Source organism: Mus pahari, chromosome 9 (genome assembly GCF_900095145.1).
Source record: "Mus pahari chromosome 9, PAHARI_EIJ_v1.1, whole genome shotgun sequence".
In the NCBI taxonomy this organism is placed as follows: domain Eukaryota; kingdom Metazoa; phylum Chordata; class Mammalia; order Rodentia; family Muridae; genus Mus; species Mus pahari.
In genome coordinates this window covers 7490144-7501565 of record NC_034598.1, presented here as the reverse complement: position 1 = coordinate 7501565, position 11422 = coordinate 7490144, and the positions used below count along the sequence as shown (strand labels likewise).

At 46.7% G+C, this 11422-nt stretch overlaps 1 protein-coding gene across 2 annotated transcripts in view; it reads left to right on the top strand.

The window, feature by feature from the left end:
* The window catches only part of Fig4 (FIG4 phosphoinositide 5-phosphatase), a 112647-nt gene that overhangs the window by 41414 nt on the left and 59811 nt on the right, over positions 1-11422 (top strand). For both annotated transcript variants that reach the window (XM_029542548.1, XM_021204720.1), the window contains 5 exons: positions 1465-1598; positions 3102-3218; positions 4738-4783; positions 5947-6095; positions 7362-7528. In XM_029542548.1, coding sequence (XP_029398408.1) covers positions 1465-1598; positions 3102-3218; positions 4738-4783; positions 5947-6095; positions 7362-7528 — 613 coding nt within the window. The remainder of the gene's footprint in view (positions 1-1464; positions 1599-3101; positions 3219-4737; positions 4784-5946; positions 6096-7361; positions 7529-11422) is intronic.

Below are 11422 nucleotides of genomic sequence, written 5' to 3'. Positions count from 1 at the left end.
AGCTATGTCACTTCTGCAGGCCACCCTCTCTCTGGCAGTGCACCGGTTCAGGCCCCGAGACTGCTCACAGGCAGACACCCCTCCTTGGACGGGAAAGGCACCGGATGAGCACAGGATGATTCTTAATTCTCTGTTCTTATATCTTATATAATTTCTCTATTTGTTTTATTCAGCTGTGCAAAAAAAAAAAAAAAATACCCGTGTTTGTTTCCACAATGGTTATTTTCCAGTTGGTGACATGGAAAGCAGTCACCATGATTGGAAACAGCACAGGAGTACTTTCTTTTCTTTTAAAGATGTATTTATTTATTACTTTCTAAGCACATTGTAGCTGTCTTCAGACACATCAGAAGAGGGCATCCGATCTCATTACAGATGGTTGTGAGCCACCATGTAGTTGCTGGGATTTGAACTCAGGACCTCCGGAAGAGCAGCCAGTGCTCTTAACCGCTGAGCCATCTCTCCAGCCCCAGCACAGGAGTACTTTGATACCAGAAGTAGTGCTATATGTCACTTAAGTCTCTGCTACAGTTTTTCTTTGTTTTAAGTAAAGGCCCAATGAAGGTAACAGTAATAGCTAATTTTTCTGAAGACTCTGCTATGAACTTCTAATACTTGGTTGCATTTAAACCCCACATTACAAATGTGGGGGATATACTGCTGTTAGCACAAGGAAGTGTGTTAGCCTTGCTGAAGGGTCCTGGGCAGTAGCTTGGAGCTGCACAGTAGCATAGTCTTCATTAGTGAGAGGCTGTGTGGTAACCTAGGAGGTGTGGCTGGCAGGGAGACAGGGCAGAGCTCTGGTCCATGAGTGCCTTCTAGCCACAGGTCCTTTTACCTCTGTGAAGTGGGAGAAGCGCCTGTCCTGCTACTTCATGGTTGCTTTGTGGGTCGGATTTGAAAAAGCACTGTAGTCCTCTGTGTAGGGGTTTCCTGCCCTGCCCATGCTGATTTCTCTCTGTGCCCAGCAACCGTCTGGTTGCAGTGGTGGGTCCTCTTCTGGTCCTGGAAAATGAGCCTTGCTACCAGAGTAGGCTGTGGATGTGTGGGCCAGGCTGTATGGAGCATACTGGAGATGCTGACAGATCAACAGAGAGAAATCCAACCTCCGTGGCTCTTCAGAGCTGCTGCCCTCAGTCAGTGAAGATGTCTTAATGTGAATTTATATTGTTTTCATTTTAGTAACACTTACCATTTTTAAGAATAGATTTATTGATTTTATGTGTGTTTTACCTGCATGTGTGTCTGTGCACTGTGTCTATGTAGTTCCTAAAGAGGTCAGAAGAGGGCATCAGACTCCCCTGGAACTGGAGTTATGCATGGTTATGAACCATCCTGTGGGTGCTAGGAATTGAACCTGCGTCCTCTACAAAAGTAATATGTGCTCTTAACTACGGAGCCAACTCTCTAGCCCCACATTTAGGACCTGAAATATAAAAAGTATTTCAAATGTTTTTAATAAAGGAGAGGGAGAAGAGAAAGCATGAAAGGATTCTGAGTGAAGAGCTGGTGGCTGCAGTCACTTACCTGAACCAGTTCCTGCCGCCGGAGCACACCATTGTCTACATCCCCTGGGACATGGCCAAGTACACCAAGAGGTGAGTGAGAGCAGAGCCTAGCTGAGCTCCCCGGGGACACAGCTCCTTCGGTGTCCTTGGTGAGACTTGGGTGAGGATGTTGTGCCTCCATCAGGTGTCAGGGTGCCCCTGCACGGCCTGTCACCTCCTCCCTTCTGTTCCTGATGGGCACCAGTGCCGCCATTTTGTGTTTCTCCTTTGCTCTCGGGTCACTTCTCTCCTGGTGACTGAGCAGTGACTCTATTGGTGGGAATTCCGAGCTCCTCACTGTGTGCGTCCAGCCCCATCAGCTGCCTGGTTCTGGAAGCTGTAACTTAAACTTACTCAGGGCTGATCTGTTTGAGAAAGCCTGGTCTTTATTGCCTACGACTAGTACCCCCAGGGTGGTCCTGCTGCCTGCCACCCACCTCCACGGCTGCCCTGTCCATGCTTCCTCTCCTAACATCCAAGATTTGGTTCAAAACCAACCTCTTCTAGGAGCCTTTCCCACGGAGCCTTGCACGGCCTTCTGAGTGTGCCATGCATCGTAGAAGCTCCAGCGATATTTACTGTCACTGTAAGACTCTGGCGACTTAACTTCCCGGAGACCCCCTGAGTGAACAGTGTGGAGTTGGGGACCGATGCAAAAGCAAGAGGGATTTTATTGTTCCAGCATCCTGGGATCACCCTGTACAGGAAGGAGAGAGATAACAGCCCCACACAGCAACTTTTAAAACAGTTTTCAGAGCAGCAGCCACTAGGCACGATGTGATTGGCAGAACAGTGCGACTTTTAAGTTGATTGGTCTTTAGGGAATGAAGTGGCAAGGACTTCCCTTATCTGTAGATGGTTAATGGTCAGTCTGCTGTGCAAAATGTGGCTACGTGCTCTGCGCCTCCCCCACCCACAGGTGGCCGATGGTCAGTTCCCCCCCCCCCCCAGTGGTCTGAGGCATGTAATTAGGCTCTCCCTTCCGGAGGGGAGGGGTGCCTAAGTGCTTCATGACCTCTCTCTTCCAGGAGGGGAGGGGTCTGGTGGAATTTTCCATAGGTCCTGAACTGACCTCTTCATCTCCGTATTGTTTTGTATGTATTGTGGTTCCTCCCCCCACCCCCCGCTGAATCTTTTTATAGAGTTAGTGTTGCAGGCATGCACACATGCACCCACTTCTTGGAGCATGTTAGTTAAATAGTTTGAAGCCGTCATATTAGCGTATGTTCCCATTTTTCTTCCCCTGCTGCTGCACTGTGTATAGTCATTGCCTGGTTATGTAGGGATTTGACTGACAGCTACCGAGGAGGGGAGGCTCACAGGAACGCTGGCTGCCAAGAGTGAGGAATAGGCCAGTGTTTGATATGTTATTGGCTTGTTAGTTATTGAGCACATATTATATTTCCAGCTTAATTTTTCCATGTTCTGTTTCATAAACCACAAGATTAAAACAACTAAGTCCCCGAACGTTGTAACTGTTGACGTTGTTTGCTTTACATGGAAAAGTAAATATTTATTAACACCTAAGTTCTCACTCTCGTGCTTTCCCCTCAGTAAGCTGTGTAACGTTCTCGATCGGCTCAACGTGATTGCGGAAAGCGTGGTAAAGAAGACAGGATTCTTTGTAAACCGCCCTGATTCTTACTGCAGCATTTTACGGCCAGATGAAAAGTGTGTATGATACTTTAAAATCTTACGTGAGAGATGGGGGCGTGGAACATTTGCTATACAAGCGTGATCACCCGAGTTCAGCCCCTAGAGCCATACCACCAAGCCAGGGTGGCATGTGTTTGCCATCCCAGCTTGGAGGTGGGGGCGGGAGCAGAGGGAGGCAGATGCCCGGGGCACAATGGCTCAGCAGTTAAAGGCTTCTTCCACCTAGCCTGCATCCTGGTCCCCATATATTAGGAAATGACTCCCGAATGTTGCCCTTTGACCTTCGTATTGGGTACCATGAGGAACACAAATGCCCCACTCAGCACACTATTATCACATACACAAAGAAAACGTAAGTCAAGGTATTTGTTTATGTGCAAATACTGTAGGGGTTAAGGAGAGGACTTACAGCCTTGCCCTTGCAAGCATAGGTCCTGCTTGTGAATGGCCAGTACCCATGTGAGAACCTAAGCATGGCTGTGTGTGCCTATAACTCCAGCACTCGGAAGCAGAGAGTCACTTCCACATGCTTGCAGCTCGTGAGTGTGCACATGGCTGCATGCACACATACACAGGTGTGCACATGCACACACTCAAAAATAAAATATCATGAGTACAAGAAGTCTGTGCTAACTAGAGGATGGATGGATGGATGGATGGATGAATGAATGGATGGACAGTGTTTGGAACATTCCCAGTGTGCTTGGAAACTCCTGCAGTGGTTATGTACCTTCAGATGGCACGAGAGTCATATCATCCTCTGTGTAGAAGAAACATGACATAAAATGTGCATAAAGTAAACTTGTCTGTAGTGAATTCATTGTTTACTATTTAGTAGACCAGGGAAGTCTTTCTGACTGACAGTGGATGCTTTCATGGAAGTAGAGTCTGGCAGCCTGCCATAGTGATTGCTCACAGCTTGTTTGCTGGTGGCTCCTGAAAAGGATGCATTCCTTATTTATATGTAAAGGAACCAATACCATGTACTTCCAGCATTTGATTCTCAACATAGTTACCTATGGTGGTGGAATGGGGAATCCCGAATCAAACATAGTGTCTACGTTTGCAATAAGCCTTCTGCTATCGTCTGCAAGGTTTGCATTTCAGGGAATCTTAAGGTACATGGAGAAGACAAAGCTGTGGAAGGCTTTCCTAGGGAGGCGCCTGCAGTTGTGCATGGTTACAGAGACAAACCATGGGCTTGAAGGGAAGCCAAGGCAGTCTGGTAGAACACAGAGAGGGTGCCCAGGAGGGACATGGGCACCTTATGATGCCTCCATCCCAAGCTTTCCTTCAGTGTGGTGACTGCCTGCCTCAGTTATTCGCACCTACCAGAGCAAGAGAGCAGAAGTATCTAATGTCATCTTCCCTTCTGTTGCTGTAGCTCTTAGAATCTACAGATATATATTATGTAATCCCCGCCCCTTTTGAAAATAGAAAACAGGATTGGGGTGTGGCTTAGTCTTAGTGCAAGTACTCGGGGAGCCCAGGGCTGGACGATAGTGGAATGTAAAGCATCTGTTTTTGCGCACAGGTGGAATGAACTAGGAGGTCATGTGATCCCCACTGGCCGGCTCCAGGTATGAGCAATGTTATATTCATAATCTGTGTCCATGGCGGTAATGTTTGGGGGGTTTAGGACTTGGCTTTTGTTTTGTTTTGTTTTGTTTAAGACAGGGTCTCACTCTGCAGCCCAGGCTAGCCAGATACTCACTCTGTAGATCAGGCTTTCCTAGAGCTCACAGAGAACCTACCTGCTTTTGCTTACCAGGTGCTGGGATCGCAGATGTCTGCTGCCATACATACCCAATTCACTTTTTGTAATGTTTTCTATTAGCAAATATGAAGAGGTATTTGATGTAAAATTATTGATAACTTGGAAAGATTTTTTAAAAGCCTTCTTGCTAGTGTTTAAATCTTATATACATATGAGATTTAATAATTTATATAGCTGATACTATACAGCCTATACATTTTTCTACATATAAATTTTTATTACTGGAAATTAACAACAAGAATATGGAACTAATAGGTTAGATTGGTTTTATAAAACAAGCTGGCGTGCATTACACTTGTTAGCTATGCTTTAAGCATGACATGACTTGTGGCTTTCTGCTCTTTCAAAGGACACAAGCTTGGTTCTCAGCACTCATCCCATACCACCCTTCTGCAGGGTGACTCTGCTTCCAGGAAACTGATGCCATCTGTGACCTTTGTGGGCACTAGCACATACAGGCACTCACACACACACACACACACATACACACTACACACTCATATACATACATACATACATACATACATACACACACACACACACACACACACACAAAACACACCCCACAAATACACATCTACACACAGCTTTAACCACTAAATGGTTGGTTTGTATGATGAAGGAGCAATTTCAGATAAAAATCCATATCTGACTAATTAGTAAATATGGAAAATAGTAGATGTTTGCTTTATCTTGTTGAGCCTTCAAAGAAAATTCAAATATATAGATTGGGTTTAATGATGCTGTCAGAGCAACATTAAGTGAACAGTAAATATAACCTAATATGATTAGCAAATTGTTCTTTATTACTTGTTCTTTAAACTCTGAACTATACTAAAAGTTAATACTTGTTCAGGATTAGCGCCCACAGCGTTTCCTCTGTACTTCAAGGGAAGAATTTCCCTGTGCTTGGAAGTAGTCCAGTGTCTGAACTGTGACCTGAAAAACTCTTTGTGCTCTTTGTAGACCGGCATCCTTCGAACCAACTGCGTGGACTGTTTGGACCGCACCAACACGGCGCAGTTCATGGTGGGCAAGTGTGCCCTGGCTTACCAGCTGTATTCCTTAGGGCTGATCGACAAGCCTAACCTGCAGTTCGATACGGACGCAGTGAGGTAATCCTTATCTGCTGCCATTCGGGAGGCAGCAGTGACAAAAGCAGCCTTGACTCACAAGGATTTTCTGACTCCTTTCTACTTTTAGCTTCTCTAAGGTTTATGGCTAAATGACAGCATTCAAGTTTCGTCTGTTTCTACTGCGTGTTTGTATATTACTGCCATCGGGTAGTGTGTTGTTTGCTTATCATTAACAAAGTACACAGAGAAACTAGTAGGTTAAACTCAAACCCAAATGGCACTGATAGATGGTACAGCCACTGCACACATGCTGAGCTGGAGGTACAAAGCGTGTGAGACAGCTTCTTCACCCAGGATTACTGTTCCTGAGCCGATGGTTGGCTCTGTGGAAATAACAAGTGTATGGCTTGCATGTCTGCTGCGTCCAGACCAGAATGTTCCAGTCACCCCCAAAGTGGTGGCATCAGGGGGATGGGATCTTTGGGACATCCTTAAGTCTAAGGGCAGAATCCCTATCCCTGGGGCTAGTGACAGTGACATATTAAAAGTGACCAAAGGAGTGCTTGTGAGCCTCTACCTCATGCAGGGCAAAGCAAGGCGGCCCCGCCTTAGAATTCAATGGGCCTTTGCTAGATGGTGAGTGTTGATGCGTTCACCTTAGGTGTTGCAGCTCCTAGAGCCCAAGAAATAAAGGGCTCTTGGTTAGAAGTCACCTTGGCTATGCTACACCGTCACAGTGGCCCAAACAGAACAAGGCGCTGTCTGTAACAAGACCATGTATTTAACAGCAACTCAGAGAGGCCACATGGTGTCATGGGAAGTGAGTTACCCTGGCAGACCGTGGACGATAGGAGCGCTTCTCATATGGCTAGACACAGCTTGGTCCAGCCAAGTTACGTTTTTGCTGCCTAATTTTCTCATTGGAGTTTTCTGTATGAAACAACACAATTTACATTTACACTCATTTCAAGCTGTTGAAGAGTCCACATGAAAGATTCAGAAGGATTCATAACATAAAAGACTTCTGCCCAAGTCTGGCCTTCTAGACGGCTGTACAATCATTTGGGTTAATTTTTCTTGGTGATGGAGACTGTCCCCAGGGCTCCATCGCTGAGCTCTGCCCAATCTGTCTCTCCATTTTACATTCTGGGACAGAGTCTTACTAACAACTTACTCAGACTGCCTTAGAATTCACTGACTTCAAGTAGGCCTTGAACTTGTGATCCTCCTGGCTCAGCCTCCTTGGAAGCTGGGATTGTGGACCTGGTGACAGCGGTGCCTGATGTGCGCTCTCCTTCTGTGTAGGTTGTTTGAGGAGCTCTATGAAGACCATGGAGACACCCTTTCCCTGCAGTATGGAGGCTCTCAGCTGGTTCATCGGGTGAAGACCTACAGAAAGATAGCGCCGTGGACCCAGCACTCCAAGGACATCATGCAGACGCTGTCCCGGTACTACAGCAATGCCTTCTCGGGTGAGTCCCGGCAGTGGGAGGTTCTACCGCTCACACTTCAGCTACTTTTCTTCTGGTATATGGACTCTTCTCTTTTTAGCTCTTTACTTAAATAAGGTTTTAATTATTTATAAATTTAAATAAAATGGACTTTGACTTAGAAGGTACTCAAAAACTATTTGTTCAGTACATGAATAAGTAAATATTAAGGTCCTTTTTGAGACTGGTTTTACATATCCCTGGTTGGCCTCAATCTTGCCGAGTAGCAGAGGATGACCTTAAACTTCTGATCTTCCTGAATGCTGGGATTGCAGGAGGGCCCCTCTATGCCTGATGTGTAGGGCGCTGGGGATTAAACACAAAAGCCTCTGCGGGCAGTCTGCCAGCGTGTTTTAAAGTGGGAGGGGCACTGTTGCACTCTGCCACTCAGGATGCAGTAGTTATGTGATGGACGGGGCTGGCTTTCTAGACTCTTCCTCCTTGTGTCTTTTTCCTTCACTGTTTCTGAATGTAGAAACTGGAAAGTGTTGAATCATTTTTTTCAAACAGGGGTTAACATCTAAGTAGTTATTTATGAATGTGTCACTTAATTTAAAAATGTCAGCTAGAAGTGAATAATGACATTAGCACTAAATTACTCACCTAATCATACACTTTTATGACCTCCAAGCACTAAGTCCTTCAAGTCCAGGTTTCCAGGGGTCCTTTTCCTGTCTCCGTTCAGAAGCCGTCGTCAATGTATATAATGCATATCACAGGCTGAAGCGATTATGAGACACATTTCCCTACACAGTTCCTCCAGAAAGAGCCCAGTGGATGATTCTATGAGATTTCCTTTCTTGAAGGGAAGAGGGGCAAAACCTTCAGGGACTGTGGGAGGAGGTAAAGTTGTTCTCTGGGATGAACTGCTGTTGCTCTCCTGTGCCTCACTCCCACTTCTTCACCTCAAATGAAGAGAGCGAGAGGCTTCAGTGGGCTCTAGGCACTGGCTTTGGAGGGATCCCATGTGTTCCCTGCAGATCCGGATGGCTATACATCAGATCTACAGCAGAGGGATGGCTAAGGAGAGTGCTATATGCTGAGAACTGCCTGCATACTTAGAGGAAACCTTACAGAAGAGGAGTGTTTAAAAGGAACCAGATGGAAGCAGGCTGACGGCTTTGGGTTGGCCTGGGCCCTAGCTAGTGAGTTGCCCCGGAGGACCAAGAGGCCCTGACAGCCACAGATCAGGGGTTAGATGGAAGCCTTCTCTCAAGTAAAATGATACATGTGCTCACACTGAGGGAGTTACAGGAGTGCCCAGAGTGATAGGAGCCTGAGACATATCCCTAGGCTTCAAAATTTACAAGGCCCAGAGCAAATGGAAGTCAGTCAGCTGTGGCTGTTTGTCTGCAACAAAGAACCATGCACAGCAAGGTAACGCAGCGCGCTATCGTCTCCAGTCTCTGTGGGTCAGTGGGCCAGGCACGGTTGGGGGTGGGGCTGGGGTATTAGAGTAAGAAGGCTGCAGTTGGGATGGTGATTGGGCCATCTCATTTGAAGTCCTAGCTAGGGAAGGAGCCGTCTCCAAGCCCTTGTGTTTGTTGACAGATTCCATTTTTGTCCTGAGGGCACAGGACACTTGCTGCTTCACAAATGGCTATGGAAAGGACAGTTTCCCATAGGTTACTTAATCCTGAGAAGGACATCTTACTGCATGCCAGAGCCCACTCGTCAGAGGCAAACCACACGTCCTGTGCACATAACTAAACTGCTGTCATAACCAGCAGACACTGTCTTCTAGCTGTGGATGCCTGAGGTCTTACAGGGCAGTTCCCACTGAAAACTATGGAGGAGAATCTGCCCTTGCTTCTGTCTGCTGGTGGCTGGCAGACCTTGGTGGCTGCTGACTGGCCCAGTGGCCCTCCTATAGCCTCTGCCTCCAGCCATCTCACACGCTTCACTCCTTGTGTTGAGAGGTTAGTCTTCGTGACGTTCTCTTCTGTGTATCCCTTTCCTTTTCTTGTGGGGACGCCAGCTAGCCTTACTGGATCAGAGCCTGCCGTACCCCAGTGTGATTGCATCTTAATTGGATTATATCTACAAAGATGCGGTTTCTGAGTATGGTCACACTCCCTGGCATTGTGGAGGCCAGGCTTCCAGATCTCTGTGGAGACAGAAGACAGAAGGCTACAAGTGTAAGCGGCAGGGTCAGACTCCTGGGTGTGTGCTTCCGTGATAAAGGTTTAGGACTGCTCTTCGAGAAGCAGCGCCCATCCACCCTCCCGCCCTCTCCTGTCTCCGTTGCCCTTGCAAAGGGGATCCTGATTGACAGGTAAGGACCAAGGCTGCTTAGCCAGACTGGAAGACAGAAGTGAGTGTAGGTATATAGACGACTTAGAAAGACAGGCACAACTTAGAGGGTAACACTGGTGTGGAGATCAGTGTGTACAGATAGAACGGTACAGCCAAGTTATGCAAACTGGAGGGTGAGATGTTATGAAAGGCTCTATGAGTAACGCGGCTGTAGCACGTCTTTATTTTAAGAAGCATGGTGACTCTGGGGTGTGCACCTTACATTGTCATAACTGAGTATTACATAATGCTGAGTATAGAAAGGTTTTCTTTCAGTCAGTCCTACGTGATGCCTCTGGGCCGAGCAGGAAGATATTCAGAATTAAGACACTGAAGTATTGAAATTAAGTTTGTATAGACAGATGGCTGCTGTGTGAACTGCTCTTTGGACCTCTAATAGGACCCATTCTAAAAATTGTGCTTCAGGTAGACGCTGTTTTTCAGGCCGGTGGCCCCAGTGGGGTAGCTGAGGTGGAGGACAGTCCAACCTATGAGTTTGGATGTAGCCTAGGAAACATAGCCTGGTCTACCTCAAATACACACATGCACACGCATGCATGCACATGCAACAGTTCTCGAGGTCACATGTCAGTGTGCTCAGGGTTTTGTCTCTAGAGAGCATCTGCTGATTTCCAGCCTGACAGCTTTCCCAGGCGTGTGGAAGGTGCCTTACTGGAAAAGCACAGCTGCCTAGGCATCTCCCTTAGATGCTAGGAAGGACCTTTAATTCCCTGGGGAACTGTCCCCCCACCCCCTTTTTAATATTTAAAATTTGCCAAGCTTGTAGTTTCTTGCTTCAGCATCTTGATTTTAAATCCTATTATAAGGGGAAAAAACAGACTGCGTACTGTACTTAATAATAGAACACACACACATACACACATGCACACACATAAGCACACATGCACACACACACAAAATGCATATGTATAATTTAAGTGTAGTAAATGCATAGAAGTGGACCATATTCTTTTCAAACATATTTCGAAGAATAAAATGCATGCTCACCAAGTGAAGACTGCCATGCTCACTCACAGGCAGTACTGAGCTGATTTCCCCAGTGCCAGGAGGAGCTCTTCGGGTACCCCTCAATTTCCCTTTTTGGCTTATTTCTGAAAGGGAACATGCGGGGGAATGCATGGAGAACACTTCAGCTTATCACAGGTAGTGAGACGACCTTCCGAGGCCATTGACATGACACAGAGTTTAATGAGTAAACCCTATTCTTTGGCCATAGCAGAAAGAAACAATTGCAAAAAAATGTCCTCATAGCATCTGGAAAGCCATTGATAACTGATAAAGCCAAGTCTCTTCACCCCTTGTGCCAGCACAGCAGTTAGACATGATGGGGAAGTTCTAAGTTGTCTCTCTCAGTTCAGGCTGGAGGGAGCACACTGCAGACAGCGGGGCAGTCTCAGGACACTGTTCCCTTTCTCCAGCTCCCCAGAATGGCTGCTCCATGCCTTGTCCTCTCCTCTGTGACCCTGAAGCCCAGCCACTCAGAGTCATGGAAGGGAACTTCCCTTCCCTGCCAACTGCAGAGAGCGTGCGTATCTGCACAGAGCCTGCCTTATGCTGTGT